At 29.7% G+C, this 27,901-nt stretch overlaps 2 protein-coding genes across 2 annotated transcripts; both read left to right on the top strand.

The window, feature by feature from the left end:
- The first annotated feature begins 67 nt into the window (after positions 1–67).
- Positions 68–26,240, top strand: LOC125819313 (uncharacterized). The gene is made up of 12 exons (XM_049498771.1): positions 68–143; positions 1,125–1,153; positions 1,251–1,319; positions 1,428–1,574; positions 2,445–2,637; positions 3,090–3,163; positions 3,611–3,694; positions 3,772–3,912; positions 4,003–4,068; positions 4,487–4,596; positions 4,853–5,037; positions 26,035–26,240. The coding sequence occupies exons 1-12, from the start codon at positions 68–70 to the stop codon at positions 26,238–26,240; spliced, it is 1,380 nt and encodes a 459-aa protein (XP_049354728.1).
- An 85-nt stretch (positions 26,241–26,325) lies between these two features.
- Positions 26,326–27,671, top strand: LOC125819239 (CBL-interacting protein kinase 18-like). Its single transcript, XM_049498705.1, has one exon. The coding sequence runs from the start codon at positions 26,340–26,342 to the stop codon at positions 27,669–27,671; it is 1,332 nt and encodes a 443-aa protein (XP_049354662.1). The 5' UTR covers positions 26,326–26,339.
- The last annotated feature ends 230 nt before the right edge of the window (positions 27,672–27,901 follow it).

The raw sequence follows: 27,901 nt of genomic DNA, 5'->3' as shown, positions 1-27,901 counted from the left end.
AGTTATAATTTCTGCCTTAGGCGAGAAATGCTGCAAAAGTACTAGTTTTCATGCTTGCATGAGTTAAATGGCGGAAGTTGTCTTGTATTTCTATTTGGAAATTTGTTCTCAAGAACAGACAGAATCAGTGGAACAGCAACAGGGTATGTCGATTCTACTATCATAGTGTAGTTTATGATTTAGTGGTGGGAGCTCTTTGAATTCTCATAGAAATGACCTCGACTTGTTGGTTATGTTGTTTGAGGAAAATAGAGAAAACCTAAATAATGTTGTATGTTTGTGTGTGAATCCGTTTTTACTGTGCATTCAATTTGCTTACCTCTCTTGAATAAGTTGTCAATCTCAATCCACCTTGTTTTGGACCTGACTATTTAGGTGAAAAATTCAATAAAACAAAGTGTGCCCGCTTTAACTGTTGGAGTTTTTACTCTACATATATACAAGTGCGAAGTTCCTAAATGATATTTCTGTATCTCTTCAATCAAATAAAGACAGATTTTAAATGGAAGTGTATGTTGGGATATTACACTTATTTCAAATTCAATATAGTGTGTTTGTTTTATCATATAAACTTGTGATGATCATATTGTATAGGTAGAAAATAAGCCTGCTGTATGGCACTAGAGTTGAAGAATAAGGAACAAAATCATTTATGGGTTCTCTTAAAGCATACGACGAAATTATTAACAAGCACCCTAAGAAACCAAGTGAACAATCCATTTTCATTTTCTTTTTGAGGTTGCCATGAATATTTAAATAGAGAAAAATTCAGAAATAGCGATAGTCTAGGTCTAATTATTTGATGTTTCTAGTCTCCAATAATTTGAAGCCTAATTATGATGGATTTTAATGTCCGTTTCTGCAATATATAGCGAGATTTTGTTATTTCAAAATATGACAACATTTTCCTTTTTAAAACATAGGAAAATGTATTGCATCTGCATGCATGAAATAACTAATCCTAATTGAAATAGCGTGAATATAATATCTGAAATCTTAATTGTATGTATATGTATATATGTTTTCAAAGCGCAGATGTTGGATGTTTGTGCATGTATGTGAAGACATCAATTGTATATGTGGCCAACTGAACCAATATATATGTTTTCAAATTGTATGTATAGGCCAATTGCATGAGAAAGATATGCAAAGTGTGTGTTTTAAATATGTCATACGTGAAGACATCACACTGCTTTACACGCATTTCTAGTTCTGATAGGGTGTTTGTTTGTGTTTATTGGGTTTTGTAGGCAATTGGTGCTGAATACAGAGAAGGTTTCGAGACATTTAGACCCAATGGACTGCTCAAAGTTGATGTGGTAAAACCAGAAGTTCAGATTTTGTAACAGGGTTTTTGAATCTTTGTGCCTTTTGGTGCTACAAGGCAACATATCTGTACTCAAGGAGTTCCTTTTTTTTGCATTTAGGATTTTTTAAATGATAGACTGCAAGAGGGTTTCCTGCGAAGAATCCGTTATGCCATGAAGCCTGATGAAGCTTATGGCCTCATTTTCTCTTGGGATAATGTGGTGGTAAGACCTGAATCTTTGACCATCTGGTCTAATTTAGGAGAGGTTACCTGATTCGTGACTGTTACTTTATTTGTGATCAACTGTGACGTGGTCTCTGAAGCCTGGCTGGCAATTGATTATGTCCATATAAAAGGAAGTGATCTTCTATTGTTGGTTTGCCCTATGTTTGTGCTTCTTATTCGTGTCTAAAATTGCATGCTTATAAGGAATTTTTGAAGGGTGCTGGTTTTGTTACATTCAGGCCCAATGTCTGAATCTTTGATGACCTTGCCTTACAAACTCAAAGTCTTTGTTTGTGCATCTTTATTCCTGCTCTCCAATTTGGTTCTTATATGGGAGACCGTTTTAAAAAAATTAGGTGTGAAAGACAGATTAAAGAACTTCTCTCTCTCTCTCTCACTTCCTATGTGTGTGTCTCTCTCACTATGTGTGTGTGTGTGCATATATATGTCAAGGAACTTTCCTCTAATACATTTATGAATTGGAATAAACTGCAATAGAAGTACAAGATCCCCAAATTATGGTGTTTCGCCACTCACCCTAGGAATTGATGCTTTAAGATAACAACAACACCACCAATGTCCAGTTCCAAAAAAGTTGATGCTTCATGATATGTCTCCTAAAGAGGAGAGGTGGCTTGTTTTGTATTAGACAAAGTATTGGGTGCATGGACTGGAACTCAGGCAAAAGGCAACAAAAACTTGGGTTCATGTTAAGAAAGAAGAATTTGATAGAAGAGAAAAGTGAATTATACGGATACGTACAATGTATATCTTAATCACATATCTGGATATTGATAAAAGATATGTTTGTTGGTTTGGGGTGTTGGGTGGGGGAGGGGGAGGGGGGGGGGGGAGATAAGATAATGGTTGGATTGATTTCCTCTAGAAATGTTGCTGAAGATAATTGTAGACCAAAGATGTGGTAGATATTGATGTTCCAATAGTGAAGCTCGAAGCAATTGTGTTGCTGAGTTCTTTCTTCTACTTGAGTGGAAGTCATAACACTCAATTATTTGTTGACAATGTACTTCCACATCATACTTCTCAGGCAGTTTCTCGAGCTCTGAAGTTGGATGCCTGGAATCAATTGCCTCTGAAGAAGGGTGAGTGACTTGCCGATTTTTCTGGCTGAGTAATTAAACTTCTTCACTTGGGTTGCATGCAAATATCAATATTATTTCAGCTGTATAGAATAAGCCAATCCGAGTGGGATTGAAATTACATGTGTTGCTCGGACTCTTCTAAAATGTCAATGGGTGCATGTCGTCGGATCCTCCAAAAGTAGTGCCTTTTTGGTGGAACCGACAAAGGTGTGACAAAATTTTCAGAATCATACATTTGTTTCTTATTGGTTGTACAGTAAATATTTGCTCTTCATTTATAAAATGAAACATCCTCGAGTGGGGAATGAGTTTTAAATTTCTAAAGTTTTGTCGGGCCCCTAAAAGAAAAGAAGAAAATGGGGAATGTGATGGGATTTAGCTGTCTACTGCCAATACACATATACATCTGGAGTGCCAGTGACGTGGTAACTGTAATTTTTTTCAACTTGTAGTGAGATTCATAAATATAAAGGTCAGATTCTTTCTGGCTCTATCAAATCCAAATTCACATAAATCAGAGATCAGGGTGATGTTGACTTTTAGTAATGGGTTTATCTCCCGTGATGGGCTGAATGGAATCCTTGATATTAGGGGAAGGGAAGGGATCAGGGGCTAAAGAATGATTAATGAGTCTGGATAGTGTCTTCTTCCTTAATTTTGTCCAAGTCTGGGGCCTGTAATCTTTTCTACTCTTTTGTTAAATAAATAATTGTTAAATTCTCTTGAGATATTTGCCTCTATACACTATATGCATATGAGTCGGTGTGCATGTCTTTTTGATTGGAGAAATAGTGGACTATCAGGTTTGAATTTGCTTTTAGGACTTTTTTGGGAGGTAAAATACACATTTCTCTATAGAAAATCACTGAGATAAAAATAGTATTGATCGTTATCTAGTTTTGTAGAAATCCTTTCTTATATAATCAATGTCTTATTAAAATGTCTATTTTTGAGAAATCCTATGCAATTATAGGCGCTGCCAAAGGAGAAGAATGAAGCTGATCAGGATCGATTGAAGATGAGGCTTTCCCAACTCTATCATGACAAGCTTCTCAAAGTAAAAGCATTTATGCAGAGTGGGATGCTGTGTTTTTCAATGAACTCAAAACATCACTATAACTCTCCTCTTTTTAGATTTCAGAGCCAATTGAAGGATTGAAAGAATGGCTGGATGCTGTATCAACTGCTCGTATCCCTTGCGCTGTTGTGTCAAGTTTTGATCGCAGAAATATGGTTGAAGCCTTAGAGCGCATGGGACTCATGAAGTACTTCCAGGTAGTTAATTACATTATCTTAGAGATAATATCTACAATCTGGTCGGCTATTACCATGTGCATGTTGTTGACCATCATGCTGTTGATGCAGGCAATTGTGACAGAGGAGGACGGAATGGAGTCTATAGCACATAGATTTCTTTCTGCAGCTGTAAAAGTAAGGCTGAAGTGTATTTTGAGTGTTGGACTGGTGCATTTCTAACTCGTTAAGAATACTAAAACTATTTTAAACATACTGTTCGGATTCTTTGGGGATGGTGGCTGCTTTTAGCACATTTTATTTCTTACTTGCATATGAGGGAGAATAATATCTAGAAGTGTGGTGTGTGAACTAAAAATGCTTAATTTTCTCTTTTAATAAGGTGTGTCAGTTCCAGTTTTTTGTTTATACTTACATCTGCATTGAATGCTAAATCCTAGCAATATTGACCTGCTACATCATTTAAATGATAGATTAACCACACACTCTCTACTCTTTCCTCTATGCTTTTTAAGCTTAGACCAAAACACTAACCTTCTTTTGAACTCTCTTGGTTTTGTTGGATCTTACCTATTGCAAAAACAAAATTCTGTAGCTGGACAGAAAGCCATCAAAGTGTGTGGTGTTTGAGGACGACTCTAGGGGCATAACTGCTGCTCACAACTGTACAATGATGGCTGTGGCACTTATTGGTGCTCACCCAGCGTATGTATTAGTGTTTTCTGGTTTTTCACCTTATTGTTGAAGCTCTTGATTCTGTCTTTGTTAAACTGTCTTATTGTATTATGTTTGGACTAGGGTGGGTGGGTTTAGGACTAGGTGCTTACTTCAATGTCTGTTTGAAGTGTTGATATATTAATACAAGTTCTGGATTTTCTTGCTATTTTAATTTTCTTCAAATGCAGAAAGTATGTCACTGCTTCTGCTCGCAAATTTTCATTTAGGAGTTTGTAACTTGCAGGTATGATTTAGTGCAAGCTGACCTTGCTGTAGGTAGCTTCAGTGAGCTTTCTGTGATAAATCTCAGGAGATTATTTGCACATAAAGGCTCCAACTTTATGGACCTAGAGAAACAAATAGCGGAAAAAGCACCTCCTATTCCTACTTGTAAATGCCCTTTTAGTGTTAGAATCTGTAGGTCTTGCAGTTCCTCTCCTTCATTCATTCTTTAGATAAATAGAGCTGGTAGAAGATGATTCCCCTTGAGGTAATCTGAAACTCAGAAATCCTTTTCTTGTCTTCTTTTCTCTCTTTTTTCTTTTGGGGTTTCTGTTTGTTCATGTGATCAAGCCGTTATTCAAACTGATATCTACCAGCAGTGGTGGTGGAATTATGATCCATGTCACAACTAATAGTTGCTTTTAGGTGCATGCAATATTGTAACTTGTGTTCTTTTACATTTCAGTTTTGAATGAAATTATTGATTTTTTGACTTCTGCTTCGCGGTTATGTTCCTATTTGTGATTTTCTGATGACAAAAAATCTAGCTGCATTTGCCAGTTTGATACTAGTAAACTTGTAGTTTTCAGTATTAGTTTCGAGTTTCTTTTTCAAGGCAAAGAGACTCAAGTTTGACGTTTTTCCTTGGAAGGACACTTTATATTAAAGAAAAACATTTGTTCAAGTTTTTATTTTTCTTTCGTGATAGTCTCAAGGTTTTTTTTTTTTTTTTTTTTTGCTTCTTATATATACGACTTTTTATACTCCCTCTGTCGCAAGAAATTTAAGAAAGAAAGAACAATTTCTAAAATTTATGGTCTAAAATAAGTGATAGATGTTTGTGTGGTTATAAATCATTTTATTAAGGGTAAATAAATATTTAAAAGTTAAATTATTATTAAATATAGAGATGTGTCAAATTTTTTTGGACCGATTAAAAAAGAAAAGTGAGTTATATAAATTGAAACAAAGTGAGTATTATATTGCTACTTATATATAAGAGACAATTGCATTTATGTTTGGAAAGTTGTTATGTATTGTTTCATAATTTGTCGTATTGTCTTGTATTGTATTGCATTATTCTAATGAATATAATGTTTGGATAAATTAAATTGTTCTCTGTTATTGCATAATGTCATAAATCAATAATTTGAATGATAAACTCATAAGAAAAGTAGAGTACATAGTAGAGCTACTATGAAAAGCTAGACTAAAGGATAAATAGGATTATTAAATAATAAGTAAAGACAAAATGAGAAGAAAATATTATGGGAATGACACGATTACACCAATGAGACTTTTCGTCGTTACGTAATAATAAATTTAAACCATACAATGCAATAAACTTTACGGAGAAAGGTTAAAAATACTCCTCAACTTTCACTTAATAATTAGATTTACCCTTCATTGCACTATGCGGCTATTTATACCCCTATTGTTTGCAAACTTGTCACACATACCTCTATTTGGATAGAAACCCCGAAATTCACTCGGGTTTCTTAAGAACGATCCCTTTTCAAGTTGAAACCCATATCCGACCCTCTATCTATCTTAAACCAAACAAATTTAATCCATTTTCCATAACCATTTCCAAAAGATTAAGCCTATAAAGCTTAGTTGATTAACAAGACTAGTTGAAATTGTACCAGAGAATTAGTTATTGCTGAGATCAAGTGTTTGAAGAAGAGGGCAGGCGTCTAGAAGACATTTGGAGGAAAGAAAAGGGTTCAAAGGTCCATCAATGTAAACCAGATTCTTTGGAAGTTCTCAATTGGCAGTTGAAGCCACTTGGAAGTTCTTTTTGAAATAGGTATGAGATATGAGTTAAATTTGTTTGGGTTAAGATAAAAAAAGGGTCGCGTATGGATTTCATTTAAAGAAATTCAGATTAATTTGGAGGTTTCTGTTCAAATAGGAGTACGAGTGACAAGTTTGTAGACGACGGAGGGGGTATGAATAGCCGCATAGAAGATAAACATACTTATTAAACAATAGTTGAGGAGAAAAAATAAAAATAAAACTTAGTTAGATTATGAGTCAGCACATTTCATTTACGAAGAGTCTAAACTCTAAATAAAGTTGATATTTTCAAAGGAACCCACCAATCTTTATATTATCACAATTTTATTTTTGTCATGAATATTTGTGTTACATTTTTTTGTATGTGATAGCATATGATTCTTTGACAGTGCTTTCTAATGCCTATTAAATTGCAAGTGCTTGAGCGGTTATGACTATTTTCTTCATATGAGTCAAAGTAAACATGCAAGGTGAAACTAACGAAGTTAGCAACACATCATTATATATTCATGAAAATCAAGTAAAGCCTAATTAACAATATTGTATAACCGGTATAGCAAAGAAAATAGTTTTTCACTTTTATCATAAGATAGAAACACTTAATATCAATAGCTTAACAGACTTAAGATACTGACATGTATTGTGAAACAAATCATGTCGCCATCTTGAAAAATTAAAAGTGTTTTTTAAATCAGGCAATGATATGTCACAATTTCTACACTAACTAAGATTTCGAACACTCAAAAAATATGTGATCAAGTGTTACTATTTTAAAACCAAACCACTTTGCAAGCATCATAAATAAAATCAAACTATTAGAAGTGTTTGCATTAATTAGTAAGACATTAAGAATGCATTTCCTAACAAAATATTTATACTATATTTGTATTTTATTTTCAGTGACCATAAAAAGTCTTTAGAATTTTTTTTAAAAAAGAGTAATAACTAGCTTGAGATTTATTAGCAGTCGCATCACTATAACGAGTAAAATCTTTGGTTAGATAGTAACTAAATCTAATCTTTTACTCACCTAATTTTGTATAATACTACATACTTTTATCCGAAGTTTCTGTAATAGATAATGAAATAAATAAAATAGAATGAATATCATTAAGACAAAAATAGCTATACAAGTCGTGAATATATAATTTTGTTGATTAATAAGAACATTAACATCACCCTTAATTGTAAATTGGTTGTTATTTGTGTTTAATTTGAAGGGTTTAGAGCCATTTGAATTATGAATCTATATATATATATATAAAGGAGGAACATAAGTCCGCTGATGTGGCATGCCTCATTGATTAGGAAATGAATTTATATATTTTCTCAGATTTTGTTGATTTTTTTAGCATTTTTTCTTCATTTTTATTACAAAGAATTATAAATAAATAAATTAAATGCACAAGATAAATGATACTGCCGTTTTAAAACGTCTATAAATGTGGCCATATTAAAAGTCAATTTCTAATTAATTTCTTACTTTTTAATTATACTTTAATGCTATTTCAAGTCCATAAAAACTACCACCGAAAGCTTCATTTTACTTTATTTTTGTTTTACTTTCCTCCTCTCCTTCTTTTAGTCATTTTCCTTACTCATTTAAATATTTTTTTTTCTTCTGTAACTCCTTTCACATGGCTTTTTAAATAATTATTATTCATCCTTCATTTGTTTATATTTTTATTTGTAATGTATAGATTTTATAAAAATATGCTAACATATATTTTGTTTTTTTTTTTTTCAGGTTCTATAAGTAGAGATTTACGATTTTAAATTTGGACAACCTAAAAAAAAAAAGCAAATGATATTATAGAAAAAGGTAAGATGGAGATGTTCCATATTTAAATTGCATAAATATGTGTACTTAATTACATGAAAAATATATTTTATAAATATGTATCCAGGAGATTTTTCATGATATGTATCCAGAATTAAATGTCAAAGGTATGATTTCTTTTTATTTTTCTTGTATAATATGTGACATTTCTCTATGACCTTTATTTATATTTATATTTATATTTTTTTCTTTCATTTAAACTAATTATTTTACTGTAAAAAAGAATTATTTAATTTATTACAAATCTATATATAATAATAAAGTTGAATATAAAAATGGTGATGTAACCCTCTCTAAGAGTTTCAATCCAATTTATCTTTTCTTTGCCTTTTTTCTAATTTTAAAATACCAAAAAATTCACCTAAAAAATAAAAAATCATTAAAAATAATCATATTTATTTACATTTTCATCAATAGCCATATTTAATTTATTTTATCATTAAAGCTATCATTCTCGTTTCCTATAATATTTCTCAAATTCTCATCAATTATTACAATTTTTTCCATTTGATCTAATAAAAAGAATTCCAACAAACTATTCACGATAGTTAAATTTTATGATTTTTATTTATTTATTTTATAGATTTTTCCTTTCTTTGCTCTTTTTTTACTTTTCTTTTTATTTATTCAATTTCAAAAAAATTATATCTTTGTATAATATAAATGCATTTCTTTTATCTACTTTATTTGTGCTTTTTTTATTTTTCTTTTAATTTTTAAGTTTAACCTCCATAACGTAAATTTATTAAACTTCATTTTTTTTTATAATATCATTAATTTTATGACTTTTAAGTTTTCATATTCATAACCTCCAACTACTAAATTATAAAATTTAAGATATTTTATGATATCTCTCTATTTTTAATGACAAAATAAATTCACAAGTTTTTTAATTTCATGAAATTTCAACTCAAGATTATTCTTTATATTTCATTGTTCTTTGTAGTATTATTATATTATCAAATTCATGCTTTAACTTGACACGGTGAAAAAGACTCTTGAATGTTGATTAGTTTGTCAAAGAGGGTGTCAGACAAGAGGTCAAAAAAGTGGGCATTGATTTTGTATTCTTATTTTTAATCTATTGTCTTATGATAAGGTTCCAAGGAAGATGTGTGTGTCTTTATTCTCCATGTAACTTCTTTAGTTTGAATTCTTATAACTTTTTATTATTGCAAGTATGTATTTTTGCTTAGATGTAAATTAGTTATTGTAACTTTGTGTGTAATAATACTAACTACTAACAAAGGTTAAAAAAAAACTATTGCACAAAGAACTATTTATATTTTTTTCTTTAAAGATTTCTCAATTTTGTTTATATAAGCTCATTATTTTTTATTTCATGAAACCCCTACTTGAGATTATCTTTTTTATTTCATATTTGAAATAGTGTTTTCCTTAATTTTTCTTAAAGTCTTTCTCACATAACTACTAAAACATAAGTTAAAGAGCAAAAGAGGCACATATACATTTCTCATTTCAAGTTAAATAACAAACATTGAAGAAGAGTATTAACTACTACAAAAACTACACTACACATATTTTTACTTCAATTTGCTGGATTTTCATTCATAAAAAGTTTTATTTTTAAAACATAGAAAGTGTAATTCAATTTTATTTTGTTATGTACTCTTCAGCTCCATGATATTCACCTTCTTGAAGTATGTCAATTTCTTTTTTTTAGTTTGGGGCGGGGCAAAAAGTAAGATACTTTTACTTAATTAACTTTAATATATATCTTGAAGAAAATATAGTTCTTTGACCCAATTTTTTGGTTATATAAATTTCTTTTGATTGAATAAGGGTAAGATTGAAAAAAAAAACATCAGTGAAGTCTTCAGAATTATGTAAAATACGATTGGAAACAAAATAAAAAATAAAAATAAAAACTTTATTTTGAAATAAAGGGAGTATGTAATGTAAGAAAGTGAAAAAAGTATTGAAAAAGTTAAAATAGGTTCTTTATTATCGGTGAAGTGACCAAAATTATTATAACATTTTGATTATCCAAATGTCACCTTCATGTCTATAATATAATTAGCTAGACAATCCAACTATACTTAACAATTTAAATTAAATATAATTTACGAATATTCATTTTTACGTTTTAGACATTACAATTTCTATATTTTATCAAATTATTTTCATACATATCTTATACAATCTATTTCAATTATCATATAATTACCGGTTGATTTAGTCTTTTTTAAAATTACACAAAATGATTGGTTTTGTTTTTTATTTTATGTTCTAAACTCTACTTTTTAAATCTGTATACGTCATAATTTCCGACATATAAATACAATTATCTTCACTTTGTTATGGATGGAGTGAATGGACCATATTCTTCTTTTTTTCTCACATACTTTTTTTAATGAGCTTTGTTTATCTTCAAGCTGGTTATATGATATTAATCAATTTATGTTTAACGAAAACTGAAAAAATACCTTGTCAATGAATTCAAATTTAAAATTTTATCTATTTAATTAAATTTGAACTAAAAACTCTTTTATATTCAAATAATATGAAAAGGTTAATTTATATTTTTGATATAATATTTTACAACCGCGCGTAGCGCGGCTAAGTTACTAGTTCATGTATAAGTCCAAACTTTAATGTTGTTTTCATCTTTAAGTACTCTCCACCTTATTCCTTGTTTCATTAACTATCTTACCTAACTAATACATTTTCAAATTCAAGATCTCAAAGAGGGATATCCCACATTAAAAAAAGGAAAAATTGTATATAATAACAAATTATTAATTCAAATTAAATGCTATAAATATAGTTTGATTTAATTGTACCTCATAGCAAACTGTTGCTACTTCACCTCTCTCCTGGTGAATGTTGCTCGCCACTCTCGTTCTCTCCCTCGCCTCTCTCGTTTTTTATACAAACGCAAGTGTATAAAGTGCGTTTGTGTTTTGTATAAAGCGAGAGAAAATTGTATATATACATATATTTTCGTTCCCCTCTTCCAGATCTCGCTCGCCACTCTCCCAGATCTCGCTCTCTCACTCGCCTCTCTCACTTTATACAAAAAACGCAAATTGTATAAAATGTGTTTGTGTTTGTATAAAGCGAGAGAAAATTGTATATATACATATATTTTTGTTCCCCTCTCTCCCCTCTCCCAGATCTCGCTCGCCACTCTCCCAGATCTCGCTCTCTCACTCGCCTCTCTCACTTTATACAAAAACGCAAATGTATAAAATGCGTGAAAATTGTATATATACATATATTTGCGTTCCCCTCTCCCAGATCTCGCTCGCCACTCTCCCAGATCTCGCTCGCTCACTCGCCTCTCTCACTTTATACAATTGATCTTTTTGTATATGTATAACAAAACAGATTATACAACTGCTTTCTTTTGTATATGTATAGCGAAATATACATATTTATGTTTGCTATGGAGCGCAATTATGCAAACTTTGTTATAGCATACAAATATGAATTTTGTGTTTGTTATATGTGAAAGTTGCTCTTAAAAAAAAGTACTAAAAAAATATCTATTTTTTAGCATTTCATGAGGTAATTTTTCCTTTAAGCAAATTTAGTTAATAAGGCCTTGATAAAAAGATTTAGGTCTCTAGATCAAGACCTTTCTTAGATTTTGCCTCACAAAATGTCTATCAATTTTTATAATGTATCCCCCCCCCCCCCCCCCTTTATTCTATCCCAATTAAAAATTTAAAAAAATTAAAGTAGACTAATCTCCTTAAATAAGCTATCTGAAAATCTAAAAACATGACAAAACACACGAAAAAATAGCAGAAAATATAGACTTAAACATTTCTTCTAGACCCATTATATTTAGGGGCTCGTTTAACCATGCTATATGAAATCATGATTTAAAATAATGATATGAAACGAAGTTGAAGTTTTGTTTGGACATGTGATTTAGACTTTTTATTTTGGATGTTTTCTCATAAACATAAAACCTCCATAAGTTGTAAAACTATTAAAATTATCTCAATTCTTTATACAATCTTACCTAATAAGCAAAAGTTTATAAAATCACATAACTCACTATCACAAAAATATTCTTAAAAATTACAATATTTATTGATCAAGCTTTAATTTAATAAAAAAAAATTAAACATAAATTGTTGCGTACTAGTCTTTAATATAATTCTCCCACGTAGTATGAACAATCTTCTCACGTTAAAACTTGCATTTCTCGTTCATATGATTGAGAAGACGAACCAACATGGTTACTTTGAACCATTTGTTGGTCAATTTGGTTGGTAAATAAATTTGATAAAAAATAATGAATTTTGTGAATATAAATGATAAAGTAGAAATTGATTTGAAGTAATAATAAATATTATGTTAGTAATATAAATGGTAAAGTAGAAGCTGATTTCATCTCGCATGTCAAAGGCTTCTTAAAAATGAATTTTTCCATCTCTTTATTTGAGTCTTTTAACTCTTCTTTTATATTCCTCCAAAATAACTTAAGTAGACTATATAAACAAAAGAGTGTCTAAATATATTTTAAAAATATTTTGCTGACTTTGGTGACCATAATCAAATAATGGACATCCAAGAATGTGAAGATGAACAATCTGTCAATGAGTCTTGACCAATACCAGACCCTACTTTTTCTTTTAAATATGTTTTCCTTTTTGTGTGTTTTTTTCCTTTTAAATCTCCATTCATTTGGCTTTGGAGTCAAATGGTGAACAAAAAATGACCCCTCTTGCCAAATCTCCACTAACCAATGCCCACATCAATAAGAAAATACATTGGACTAAAGTACATTATTTATATTCAATGGACGAGAGGGAGTTGCTCGGATGGTAAGCACCCCTCACTTCCAACCCGAAGGTTGCGAGTTCGAGTCACCAAGGGAGCAAAAGGGGTGGGAGCTCCTAGGGAGGGTTAAAAAAAAATTTATTTGTATTCTATGTCATGTTAAATCAGGACCAATAGACAAATTTGGGTAATGTCACATTACAATGGGGACTACTAAATTAATTGATGCTTAAATAAATACATGAAGAGTTGAAGACTCACTAGTTTAAATGTACATAAATAGTAAAAAGTAAAAAAATAAAAAAATAAAAAATTACTCCTTCATGTACTTGTAAAGATATTACCTCAATGATGATTGAAAACATTATAGGGGAAACTAATTGAATTTAGCACAAGGAAAAAAAATAGATGATGGTCAACGGATCCGGCTCCCCTCCATTACCTCTTCCCTCCATTTCGTCAAGTGCACGTCTAGATTAGAGACATGTGTCAGATTTAAAGTTTAAAGGTCAAGGTTATATTATATTAACAAATATCATAATCATAGTTAAGTCAACAAATTTTAGAAAACTACTATCCAAATTTGGTAAGAATTACAATATATTCCATACAAATTTGATATTTACTAATATCATTAATTTCATCATATATTTATCATTTACATTTAAATATTAAAATTGTAGAACATTAAACGTTTATATTTAATGTGATATATAATAATCTTCAAAAATATTTGCATTTAAAACAATGTTATCTTCCATTTTTTAAAAAAGAAGATAAAAGGATATTTATTTAAAAAAACATACTATATTTATTCCCCTTAAAACACAATAGCCACAGTTTCTCCTTGAAATAATTTTGGTATTTACGTTTAATTCTAAAAACCTTTCATCTTGTTATTTTTATTTTTTGGTTTTTTCCCACACTGATAATTTTTAACTTTTTTGATTTGTTTCTCAACATAGTATATATAATATTTCAAGAGTAAAGTTTACTAGTACATAAATTGTTTAGTTGATTCTCACCTTAAATATCATATAATTTAATAATTAAATACAAAAATATAATATGAAATTAATGATATTAATAAATCTCAAATTTTGTTTAGAATATATTATAATTTTTACCAAACTAGAAAACTTTCCGCTCTTCGTGCTGTATAACTATAATTTAAAATGTTTTTTTATAAATTAAGTAGAAATAAAAAGGCAAATTCTATTTTGATTAGAGACAACATTCGTGTTTCCTCTTAAATAAAATAGTTAAGAAAAGAAATAATATCTTCACATTAAGTTGACATCAGAGAAAACAATCAATTATTTTAAAAAAATAAAATTGACACAATAATGTTATAACATTTTTAAAAATCGAATTACCAAATTAAAATTTTAATACAATATCATGTCCATTTCCAATTAACTTTAATTCAAACACGATATCACTCAGACATGAAGTAATTAACTATTTTTTAAAAATCAATCGAAGAACCAAATAGACAATATATAAGTATTCATGAATTTTAATCAATTTCACGTGGATAAAGAAATTATGAATACATTATTTATTGAAAATTCTACTTCTAATAATTTTAAATTTATAATTTCATTTTTTTAAAACTAAAAAACTAAAATTCGTAACCTAAAGTAATCTAAGAAGAGAAAAAAAATAGATCTTGTTTTCCATTTCAATAAAAGAATTTACCTAATTAATTATTTTCTTTAAATTAGGCATAATTCAAAATTTTCTTTATAGAAGTACAAAAAAAAAACTCAAAAACCTATATACCAATAACTAATATTTTAAAATAAATAAAGAAAAGAAAGTAAAAAGAACAAAGAAGGAAAAAAAAGTAATTAAAGGAAAAAATTAATAGCATTAATGATGAGATGATTTAAAATTTGAAAAAATGCAAAATAGATAAATTTTCAAGACAATTTTTTGAGCAATTTTTATTATTTTTTTTATAAAAAAAAATGTAATTTTTTGTTATAAAGTTAAATAAATATTTCAAATAAGAAGAGTGTCATCATCTTCTATTTTTAACTTTATTATTTGATATTGGTATAATCGTATAGATCTTTAACATAAGAGATGATCTAATTTATTTATAAAATATAAAATCGAATTACATTAATAAATATATTTGTTACAAAGATTATAATAACTAATTTCTTGTAATAAATAAATAAAAGAAAGTAAATTTTTAATTTTTTTTAAAAAAGAAGTGATTTAAGGAAATGATATAAATGACATTAATTATCAGATTAAGGTAAGAAAGTAAGAAAATTAATATGATCTGTTGATGAACAAAATTAAACATGGTTGGTTACCTTTGATATTTCTGTCTTGGTTACCTTTGATATTTTTGTCTTTTAGTCTTTAAAATTAAAAAAATGTCAACAAAATTAATATACATATATATATATATATATATATATTATTTCTAAGAATATAAAGTATAATTAAAGATAAATTAAAAAAAACTAATTTAAAGGTGAAACATAAGAAAAAAAATGGAAAAGAATTAAATAATAAAATATTTAAAAAAAGAACGGAAGAATAATATATATATTCATTATTTCTAAGAATATAAACTATAATTGAAGAAAAATAATTAAAAATAAAACAAATATTAATTAAAGGTGGTAAATAAGGAAAAAAATAGAAATAAATAAATAATAAAATATACAAAAAACGATATTAGAGGAATAAAAAATTGAAAGAAATAATGTGAAAACTAATTTAGGATCCTTTCAAATCATAATAAAAAATAAAACAAACATTAATTAAAGATACATAAGGAAAAATGAAACAAAAAAATTAAAGAAAAAAATTTAAAAAAAAACGGAAGAAGAATAAAAATGGAAAGTTATAATGTGAGAACTAATTTAGGATCCTTTTAAATGATAATTGACAGCATATATTTCTCCTTAATTATACTTTTCCTAATTTAGTAATTAAATTGATTCTTCTTTAAATAATTTTTCTTATCACTCATCAGTTTTTCTATAAGTTTTTCAATCAGTATGATTTAGTTTTTTCTCTCAATACAAAATTTTGTAGAAAACATTATAGTGCAACATTTTAAAAAAAAAATATTTTTAAAGAGAACATTTGTTACATGACTTTTCTTCTTATATCAATATCTTGAAGAATCATGAGATACTAGAAATCATATTCTATCATCAGAAGAAGAAGTGACAAAGTTAAGGTGTTCATTTTTATTGATTTTAATACTTATTTTTTTTTATTTTATAGGCTAAATATAAATAATTTTGAGAATTTCTTTTTATATGTATATATATTTGTAATTGTACAATGATTTTGAAACGTAAGATTCTTAACCTATTTTAGATTCTAATAACTTTAAAAATATTCCTAATAATTTTATTTTTGCATTTTTTTGGTTTTGATTATTATTATTTTTTTATCCTGAAGCTTTAAACACATAATTATATGCTCAGTTATTAGTGATATATTTGATTATTTTTTAAAAAAAAGAATATGGTGCAATTTGTAGTTAGTCAACCATATAGAATATCATACTAAATAGGATATTAGATTAACTCTTTCATAAAATTAATTCCAATTTTCATATATCTAACACTTACCGTCAATGATTTGACTATTATTTTACGCTAAAGCCGACGAAATACTGTCCTTTCTAAGATCTCTTCTCTTCATTTCTAAATTTCCTTCCGAGAAGCTTTGTTGTTTATGTTTTTTCTTTTTCATTGCTTGTTATCCTTCTTCCCTTCATGACCTTTTTTAAAATTTATTTGGTATGTTGTTGATTTTTTTTCCTTTGATGCGTGCATATTCAATGAAACTTGTTTGATATTTCTGAAAAGTTAAAAAGTAATAAAAGGAAGAAAAACAATTAAAACAAAGAAGATGTTTGAAACACAATCATAAAAAGGAATGAAATATTGAGAAAGGAGCTAATCAAACTGTAACACCCTGCTACTAGAAAGACTTGGAATTAGAAAGAAACACTTTTTGGGAAATAATCAAATTTGGAAAGTTTGACAAAGTTAAGTTAAGTATGAGTTTTGAGGCAGCTTCAAACAATCATCACTCCTAGCTCAAGATGAGTTAGGTGTTCTAAAAAATACCGTAGGAAATATCTTTGAATTATCTTTCCAACGCCGCCGAGTTTGCTCATTTTCGAGTTCGTATGAGGGAGATATGCCCATTGGAAATTGGGTTGTCTAGATAAGGAAAGTTAAAACCAAATTTTAGAAGGTTATTATGAGCTTTTCCATACCCAATTGATTCAATTCATTTTTAGTGAATTAATTAGGGTCAAAACTGAATTGGTTCAGTTTGCACAATTGAAAATTCACGCTAGGGTTTTAGAGAGAAGAACTCAAGAGAGAAGAGAAGAGGAAAGTTAAGATTTGTCGTCTTCGTGAGGAATTGATTGCGGGTTTCGCCAAGGATTCGATCCTACGAGGTATGTGAGTTCACATAGCGTTGGGTTCGTTCACCCACATGCCAACCATGTTTATTTCAGTATGATTTTCGTCCTAAAAGATTAAGAATTTGATGTTCTTGAGTTGTGTTCTTGAATTGCTTTCGTTCTTGAATTTGGGATGAGATTGAGGAGTTCTTGAGAGTTTAATGTCGATTGTTAGAGTTGTTTTGAGTTAAATTCTAGTGTATATGTTCTGGGTATCTGAAACTAAAGAGAATTTGAGAAAAAGAACCGAGTTTAGGTGAATTGGGGTTAGAAAACGAAGAAGGAAAAAGTCAGGCAAATCTAGCGTCCCAGTCCGCGTCGCGGACTTGTCCCACCATTTCACAGAATCTTTCTCCGCGTCGTGAAGCGGTCACGGACCATTCTGTCTCAAAATTTATTTTGCGACCAAATATTTAAATGCATCTCCGCGTCGCGGACTTGCTTCCAAGAAGTGATTTCTTGATCATTTCTCATGTTTAACTATCTAAAAACACTCATAAACATCATGAGATCTTTCCTATCACAAATCACAATCCTTGAATCCATAAATTCAAATTCAAGGAAAGTTAAGAGACAAGTAAAGAGAAGTTCATAGAGTCTTCTAAATGTCTTTTACAAATGTTTTAACTTTGTTTTAAGACCTGAGTTTTGAGTTGAGTAAAGAGTAAAGATTGAAGTTCATTTCTTCAAAAGAGTATATCGGGACTATTCCCAAATAGTAAAATGTTTTCACATTTAAACAAGAAAGGAAACTGAGATTTTCAAAAGAGCCTTTGAGTTAGTTTTCAGTAAAGAGTAAATGCTTTCACAATTAAGCAAGAGAGGAAATTTTGTTTTCCAAGATAGCCTTTGAGCTAAGTTTTGAGCAATTATCTCAAACCACAGAAAGAAGTTATGTTTTTAAACATAAGAGCTAGTATTATATTTTGGGAGTAGTATTGAGCACCGATATGGAGGAGAGTTCAGACAACTCCCAGCCCCCATAAACCATGTAGCCATCATGGGTAGAAAAGGGTCATACTTTTTAGATGATTCCTTAGTGCTTTTTAGCATAGACTAGTGGATCCACTTATTAGTCAGGTTCTATACCCTCGACAAGGTATAGGACGGCCTGGCAGCGTGAGGCAAAACGTTGTATCATCACAATAGCTCTTAAGTGATGGTTGTCGGTTAGAGAAACTACCACATAAGTATTTTGTATTATTATATACATAGAGTTACTTGTATTTTTATATACATCCATAGTTTATATTGTATCATTGCATACATACAGAGTTACTATTGTATTTTTAAATACACAAAGTTGATATCCATGTTTTAAAGCTTTTCTTTATAATGCACTTATTTATACTGCTTTATTTTGAATTAATTCAGTTCAGTTGAGACCATGTTTGTTCTTTCAGTTCCCTTTTCAAGCTTATGCCTTGTTTTAGAATTCTCCTCGCATGCTCGTACATTCAATGTACTGATGCCAGTTGACCTGCATCTTTTTATGATGCAGATTAAGGTAACCAGGATCAACACCCATCGCATCGTTGATCCAGTTGAGTTTCAGAGTTATTGGTGAGTCTCCTTGCTTCCAGAGGATCCCCTTTTTCATTACTTTATCATTTTAGTTCATTAGGATATCGTGGGTCTTGTCCTGATGTCCATCTCTGTTGCTAGGGGATTCATAGACAGTTAGTTGATATTAGTTCTTGAGTCTTTCCATTTTAATTATGCTTTGAGACTTGAGTTGCCACTTTGGCCAGTGCATGTTTATTTATAATACATTTTCAGTTATCACATTGAGCTTTCAGTTTACTTTTAAAGTACAAGTACAGTTATGTTGAGTAAAGTCTTCCGCTAATAGTTAAGCCAGGCCAAGGGCTCGCTTGGGGCCAGTCCCGTCCAAGGTATAGGCTCGGGGCGTGACACAAACCATGAATTTTTCTACTACTTCGTCAATAATGAACACGTCAATATTAGTTGGTGAATAACTTTTACCATATTTTTGAAATGATTTGTGATTATCTACCCTATTTTAAATATTAGAGAAACTCTTGACATTCTCTCGTATAAGTTATCAACAACTATTTATTTCTCTTTTAAATTCTAATATTTATGTGCTATAGTTATGGGTATTAAAAACGACGCCACTAATATATTTAACATATTTGTTTCTTTATCTTATTCAATAATTTTTTTAATGATAAAAAATAAATAAATAGAAATACTGATCATAGAGAGGTGCCATATAGGATTGCTTACATTCAACTTTATATATATATATATATATATATATATATATATATATATATATATATTTAGAGAGTAGTTTTCTAAAATTAGTTGACTTAACTATGGTTATGATATTTGTTAATATAATATAATCTTGACCTTTAAACTTTAAATATGACACATGACTCTAATCCAGACGTGCACTTGACAAAATGGAGGAAAGGGGTTATGGAGGGGAGTCGAATCCATGTTCAACGCCTATAGTATTTCACAATTCTCTGTGTCCCTCCTCCCCCCAATTTTATTGGGAATGTGAGTCCGGGTTACCACATATAGAAAAGCATTTCATTCGTCTCATATTAGTTGATTATTACACTAAAATAATTATCTTACAAGTATTAGTTGTCCACATTACTAAATTAAAAAGCATTAATTAATTATTTTTTTCTATATTGCCTTTGCAATTAATTCTTTTTGAAAGAGTTTACATTTATTTGTAAAATTATCAAAAAGTTTTTTAAGGGGTAGATTAGTAAAATTATCTTCTTAATTATGATTTCTCAAGCATCGTGCAAAATGGAAAGTGATAAACTAATATGGAACGGAGGGAGTATCAAAAAATCATAGAGCCATCTAACGAAGTTTGAGGTTATGAAAAAGCCGAGGAGTCTGTTTGGATTGACTTATTTGTAATGTTTTTAAGTTAAAATAACTTTTAAATATTCTTGTAGTGTTAAGATAAAATTAAAAAGTGCTTCTAAGCATTTATTTTTAAGTAAAAAAGACAAAATAAGTCAAAGTTACAAGTTAAAATTCCTAATTTATGACTATCGCTTAAATTTTAATTTTGATTCAAGTATCGGTTGGACTTAGGGTGTGACAAATGGTTGGATTTGGATGAGTTTAAAATGGTTTGAACAAAAATGGGTAATTATCCAATCCGCCCATAAAATATATGAGTAAATATGATTTGGATAATTAATGGACGGATTGGATATGAGTTACCCATATTTCATTCACATGGATTGAAGAATTAAAAATGAATTTATATGTTTTAAGTTTCTAAAGTAATTTTTTATTCTACTCACTCTCATCTCTACATCCAATTGACCCACCCCTAATTTTATTTTATTTTTATTTTTTCTAACTCGCACCCCGCTTTTATCCCCCTCCACCTCACCCCGCCTTCATCCCCCTTACCCCCACTTTTTTTTTTTTTTATGTTTTTTCTTTAAAAAACTCTACTCCAACACCACCCTCACCCCCTCCCCAATTTCTTTTTTAAAATGTTTTCCATTATTAAATTGAGTTTCTTTTTATGTTTTTCAAAAAGAAAAATAAAATCCCCCTCCCCCCCAACACCTTCCACCCAACCTACCCCTAATTTTTTTTCATTTTTCAAAACAAAAAAAAATTACCCCTTCCACCCCCGGGCGCCCTCCCCCCACCTTCCACTCAATCTATCCCTAATTTTTTTTTTCAAAAAAATAAATAAAATTACCCCACTCCTCGCCTTCCACCCAACCTACCCCTATTTTTATTTTTTTTTCAAAAAAATAATTATGTTTTTTTTTTAAAAACCCTCTGCAAAAATGATGTGTGATACAATGTATGATATTTAAGGAGAAAATTGCGCAAATTTAAAACAACAAAATCCAATAAATATAGGAGAAAATCTTGCATCCCCCTTAATGAGGCGCATTTGTATCTTTATTACAAAAACAAAGCACATAATTTAGGTTCTTTCTTCTTCTACTACTACGATTCTTCAAAACTCTAATAGAAACAATAAAAAATTCAAAATACTCAAAATTTCCATTGAAGATACTATATCAATGCATCTAATTTATCTAAATAAAGAATATTTGTATCTAAAGTATGTGATGTATCATATATCTTAAATAGTGTGTAGATTATGTTTATAGTTTTTTATTTTTTCTAAAAAATTAAGTATTTTTCTAGCTTAACATATGTTCAACTGATAGACATGGTAAGAAAATCATGTACAATGTAGGGAGAGAAGAGGAGAAAATCAAGGAGAGTAAAAACTAGTGAGATATATAATTTCTTATACACTTGGGTGATCTTAGCCTTTTAGGCATGAAATAAGGTACTCTAGTTGTTACAAAATTAATAATCTTGCCTGGATAATTATTTAAAACTAACAATGTAAAGGATAATTATGGGGCTTAAATTTGCGTCTTCAATGCAATATGAAGTTTAGAAAAAGAAAAGAAAGGAAAGTGTCACTTATGATTTATTTGGTGAAAATTTTAAATTAATTTATTTTGAAAAGTGTTTCGGAAAAGTATTTTTGGTGTTTTTTTTATGTTTAATTAATAAATTAAAAAAACACTTTTGAGTAATAACTTATCGTTTAATCGAAGTTTTTAAAAGTTATATGTCCAAATAGGTCAATGATATTATAATTTGATAAATTGGACCAAATCAATTTGCTAATGGAATGCTCTAATATGGTACAAAAGTGTGTTTTAGCTAATAATTCAATCAAAGAAATAGTTGAAAGAGAAGGATATCGAAAATTTTAATTGCACTATTGATTATAAATGAATTTTTTTAACATTTGACTACATACCATTAAATGATTAGACACACACTTGAAAGATAACACATAAAGTCACGAAAAATGGTTGAATAATTAATTTATATGGATTTTTATTGGTGAAAGCACATAGAAAGTGATGTTGCTAAAAATTAATAAGTAAACTATTCATTTGTTAATATAAAGAAACGTCCTTTTTGAAACACAATTGATTTTTCTTCATACCTGACATAATGCATGGAATGATCCTTGATAGTTATAGGGTAACATGAAAATTCTTAGTAAAAACTTCTACAAAACGTTATATTTTTTCATAAAATTATATTCGTTCAAAAAGGGCTTCAAAAGATGTTGACTAAATTAAGAAGATTTGTTCTGTAGAAAAAATGAAAATGTATTCACACTTATATACATAAGAATTATATGAAAAAAGAAGATTTTCTTTTTGAAAAATAATAACCACACTTCTTTGAAGTAATAAGGCTATTCAAATTACAATATTCAGGGAGAAAAAATCATAATAAATGTACAAAAATGATATATTTAATCCGAACGAAACTCTGAAACAAAATTTCCAAAGATGGGTAGGGTATTAATATATCTAATACAATTTAGATGTAAAATATTGTCCTCTAAGAAGGGAATCATTGATTAAGTGATTTTAAATTATGAGATTTAAAATTATTTTTGTCTTCGAAAGAAGATATTAATCAAAGAGAATGATTTTTTTCTTAATAAATGTGAATCCCTCAAATATTATTTGAGAATATAAACTCTTGTTGCACCCAAAAAAATATTTTTTGTTAGGTACATTAGTAGAAATAAGAAAATGATTCACAATTGCAAAACTAAATATATTGTTATAACCTGAATTATTCAACATGATCAACCTATTTATATTTAAACGATCATAAGCAAGTTCATAAATATACTCTTGAAAAATAAGTGAATATAGAAAGATGTGTTGTTGCGAGCTATGTGGGTGTAACTATCTTTAAATTTATTCCATTTAAAATTCGATTTGAACTCAAGATGAAAGATTTTGAGGGCGATACTTATAACGATATAGTTAAAGCAAAGTATTATAGTAAGAATATACCTTTAATACATGTAATCTTTCAATAGATTCTCTATCATATTTTTTTCTTTTCATTTCATTTAATTGGTCTATGTTATAGTGTCATAAGATAATAAAATGGTAAAGTTCATTTATTCTGTGACCTAATTGCTCTTTCGACTTCAAAAAGACTTTCTTTATCAATATATTGTTTCTTCTACACACATCTTCATAATAAGAAAATGATAATAGTTAAGGTTCACTAAAAAAATTGAAAATTCACTCATGAAAAAAGAAACCCTTCCTGCATTAGAAGTTGATAAATTTTTAACGTCTAATTAGATTGAGAATTATTCAAATTAAGAACAAAGCTCGTTGTTTTTTCTTTCCCTATAAATTAATTGAACAAGCAATTATATCAATTTATTCAGTCGACCCAATTTTATTTTGTTCTATTTCAAGAATCTAACACAATTTTATATTTTCGACACACAAATAAGTATGCAATGGAAAGAAAACAATCCTAGATTCTATCCAATCGATCATTCCGCTGGCATCTCACATTTTTTATTCTTATTTAACTGTCACTAGAAAATGTAGTTGTACATACGTGAGTCTTAATGAGTCATATTTAAATAGAGCATGTAACCAATATATTTAGTTTAAAATTGACTAGTTTCTAAGTTTTACTAGGATTTTTTTCTAAAGTGCTTTCAAAAAAATTTTAACTTCTGAAAAAATAGTTTATATTACTCTTCAGAAATACTTATTTTTTTTAAAAAAAAATTTAACTAGAAAACATCACATTCTTAAAAATAAGCATTTTTAACATTCAAAAAACTTGACTAATGGTTTTTAAAGCTTTCTTTCTAATAAAAAGAAAAGCATGACTAAAAATAATTCATATTAAAGCTCTCTCATCTTTCAAAATAAACTGTTAAATACTTTTGCACAAAAGTATTTGAAAAAAGGATTTGTTTATAATATTCTTTTCCCTCCTAGCCATCTAAGGAATAAACTTACATAGATGCTTGGGACCTAATACAAATTATAAGAAAATTTGTGATTAATTATTTTATTGGAAATATAATATGTAATGAGCATTTTCACACTGAGATTAAGAGTAATTAAAGACTCTAAAGTCCTTATATTAAGTAATTTCTACATAATAATCCATAATTTATTGTTATTATATAAACCCTTAAACTTGATGCAAATTATTAGTTTTGTCTCCGAACTATTAACAGTCATAAAAACACTCCTTTATACTTGACTAATTAAACTTAGATACAACTCCAGATCTATCACATGACCTAACAAGTGGTTTCAAATTCTTGTAATAACATAAAACTCTTAATGAAAAGAAAAGTCAAGAGAAGTGTAGAAAATATCTTAAACGTGACGCTAAATTAAGGATGTATTTCACTCATGTTGAAAGATCGCGGGTCTATATAAGTTCTGTTAGTTAAATAAAAAAGTGTTTTTAAATTTGTCAATAGTTAAGGATGAAACTAATAATTCATACCTAGTTTAGGAGCATTTTCAATATTCTTTTCAAACAATTCACGAAAATTCTGCCTGTTTTGTACAGATGTCCAATACGTGTCTAGATACGATCGCAGGAGCTTACCAACTTTTCACTTACAGACAGTTATTTTGTATCAAGGCAACAAAATCTGAACATTACAAATTATTTAGTCACAACTTTAATGCTCTCATGTATATATAAAGGGGAACTTCACCAAATTACCAACACACCTCGTATTTTTCTCCTTGGATCGTCTCTACTTGTATTCAGGTTCTTTCTTATACCCATTTTAAGTTTAATTTCGATTTGTTTGTGAATTTTGATTATTCATGGTCGAGAATTCGATGATTTTTTTAGTAAATGTTGTGTGAATGTGGAATTTACACTTGTTCATGTTTGCCTTTTTCATTTTTGTTTAAATGCTAATTATCGATTTGATCGGAGATGCTTTAGTTATATCTATTTTTAGATTGGTAAAAAAGGGGGGGATTGAAATGGTTTTGCTTTTTTGGGCCCGATTTGATGATGGAATGGTGGTCCAGAATCAAGATATAAAGAATCTAATTTTAGATTCAGAAACAGATCTTGCTAGGGTATTTTAGCCTTGTAATAGAAAATGATTTGTCTTCTGTTTAAATTTTGTAGTTATTTAAATGGAAGTAAAGTTTATCTATAATGACTGCTTAACCTGCATTGGTGGTATAGCTTTTTTGAACATTTCCAAATGAACAATTTCAACGAAATCTTTTCATTTTCTATTGTACTACTATTACTTTTTATTTGGGCATCGTTTTCTTGTCCGCCTCCCAAGGTAGGGGTAAGGTGTGTGTACACTCTACCCTCCCTAGACTTGTGTGATGACGTTGGATATATTGTTTTTGTTTTTGTTGTCTATCTCTAGTTTTGCTTTTGCGTTTAAGTTAATTAATAATAAGCTGTAGTTTTGAGTCTCTTTTTCTTATCTTGTGATTTTTAGGATGCAGAAAGATGGGGTTAAACAACAGCTCTTGGCTCTTAGAAGCCTCTGAGTTTCCATCTGCATTGGGATTATTCTGTTCTCTACATGATGATTTCAAATTCGCAGCTCATAGAGCATTTAAGTTCTCGTACCAGATGCACAATGAAGTAACAGTGATTAAGAATGTTGTTGTGCTGAAGCACGGCCTTGTTGCAGATGGTTGAACACTGAAACAAGGTTTCGTGCCTGTAAATAGAGAATTATCATATCAGCAGGAGTGTTATTTATAGAATTATAGTATAAAGTAGGATTGTTTGTTGAAAATGGTGAAAAATGGAAATGCATTGATGCAAAAATATGAATTGGGGAGATTATTAGGTCAAGGCAACTTTGGTAAGGTTTATTATGGAAGGAATCTGGAAAGCGGACAGACTGTAGCCATTAAAGTAATTGATAAAGAGAAGGTTCAGAAAGCTGGACTGACTGAACAGACGAAACGAGAGATATCTGTTATGGCATTGGTCAAACATCCACATGTTGTGCAGCTATACGAGGTCATGGCAACTAAGAGTAAGATTTACTTTGTGATCGAACATGCCAAAGGTGGCGAGCTTTTCAACAAACTGACAAAGGGGAGGCTCAAGGAAGATGTTGCTAGAAAGTTGTTTCAGCAACTGATCAACGCAGTTGAATTTTGCCACAGCCGAGATGTTTATCACCGTGATCTCAAACCAGAAAATCTCCTACTGGATGAGAATGGAAACCTAAAGGTCTCAGACTTTGGTTTGAGTGCATTAGCTGAGTCTAAGCGGCAAGATGGGTTACTCCACACAACCTGTGGTACACCAGCATATGTTGCTCCTGAGGTGATTAGTAGAAAAGGATATAAAGGTGTCAAAGCTGACATCTGGTCTTGTGGGGTGATTTTGTTTGTCTTGTTGGCTGGTTATCTTCCATTTTATGACTCAAATCTTATGAATCTGTATAGGAAGATATGCAGGGCAGAGTACAAATGCCCTCATTGGTTCCCTCTAGAAGTGCGTAAACTTCTCTCTAGGATCCTTGACCCAAACCCTCATAAAAGGATTTCAATAGCCAAAATCAAGGAAAGCTCCTGGTTTAAGAAAGGATTGGGATCTTCACATGTGGGAACTAAACAAGTAGTGAACCAAAATGTTATTGCAGATGGTGATGCTGTTTCCAGTTCAAATTTGGAGAGTAGTACCTCTTCCTCCGACACTAAGTTAGAGTTGATGAAACCTGCAATCTTTAGTGCATTTCATATCCTCTGCTGGTTTAATTTGTCTGGTTTATTCATAAACAATGATCAAAAGGGGGAGCTGCGATTCACATCAGTGAAGCCTGCCCCAATCATCATATCCAAGCTTGTGGAAGTTGGCAGGAGTCTGAACCTTGAAATAAAGAAGAAAGAGGGTGGATTTCTTAGATTAGAGGGATTAAATGAGAGCAGATATGAAACTCTGTGCATTGACGTGCAAATATTTGAAATTTCTGAATCCCATTATTACTTCATTGAGCTGAGTAGGTCAAGTGGTGATGCGATTGATTACCAAAACATGTTGACGCAAACTATCAGACCAGCTTTTGAGGAAATTGTTCTGGCTTGGCAAGGTGTGCAATCTCATCAACAATAGTAATTATAGAATCACTAAAATGAAGCTTCTGATTTCTAGATGCTCGCTCTGTCTGCTGATCATACTTTGTATTCTGTTTGTTTGGTGCACTAGTTCTATCTATGAAAGCATATTACTGCAAAATTGGATTATTTTTCCCAGAGTTGTCTCCCTTCTCTTATTTTATATTATTGCTTCAGTTATATAATTTCTGCCTTCAATAGTACTAGCTAGTTTTCATGCATGCATGA

Source organism: Solanum verrucosum, unplaced genomic scaffold (genome assembly GCF_900185275.1).
Source record: "Solanum verrucosum unplaced genomic scaffold, falcon-dt-bn FXZP01000207.1, whole genome shotgun sequence".
In the NCBI taxonomy this organism is placed as follows: domain Eukaryota; kingdom Viridiplantae; phylum Streptophyta; class Magnoliopsida; order Solanales; family Solanaceae; genus Solanum; species Solanum verrucosum.
This window is presented reverse-complemented; position numbering and strand designations above follow the sequence as displayed.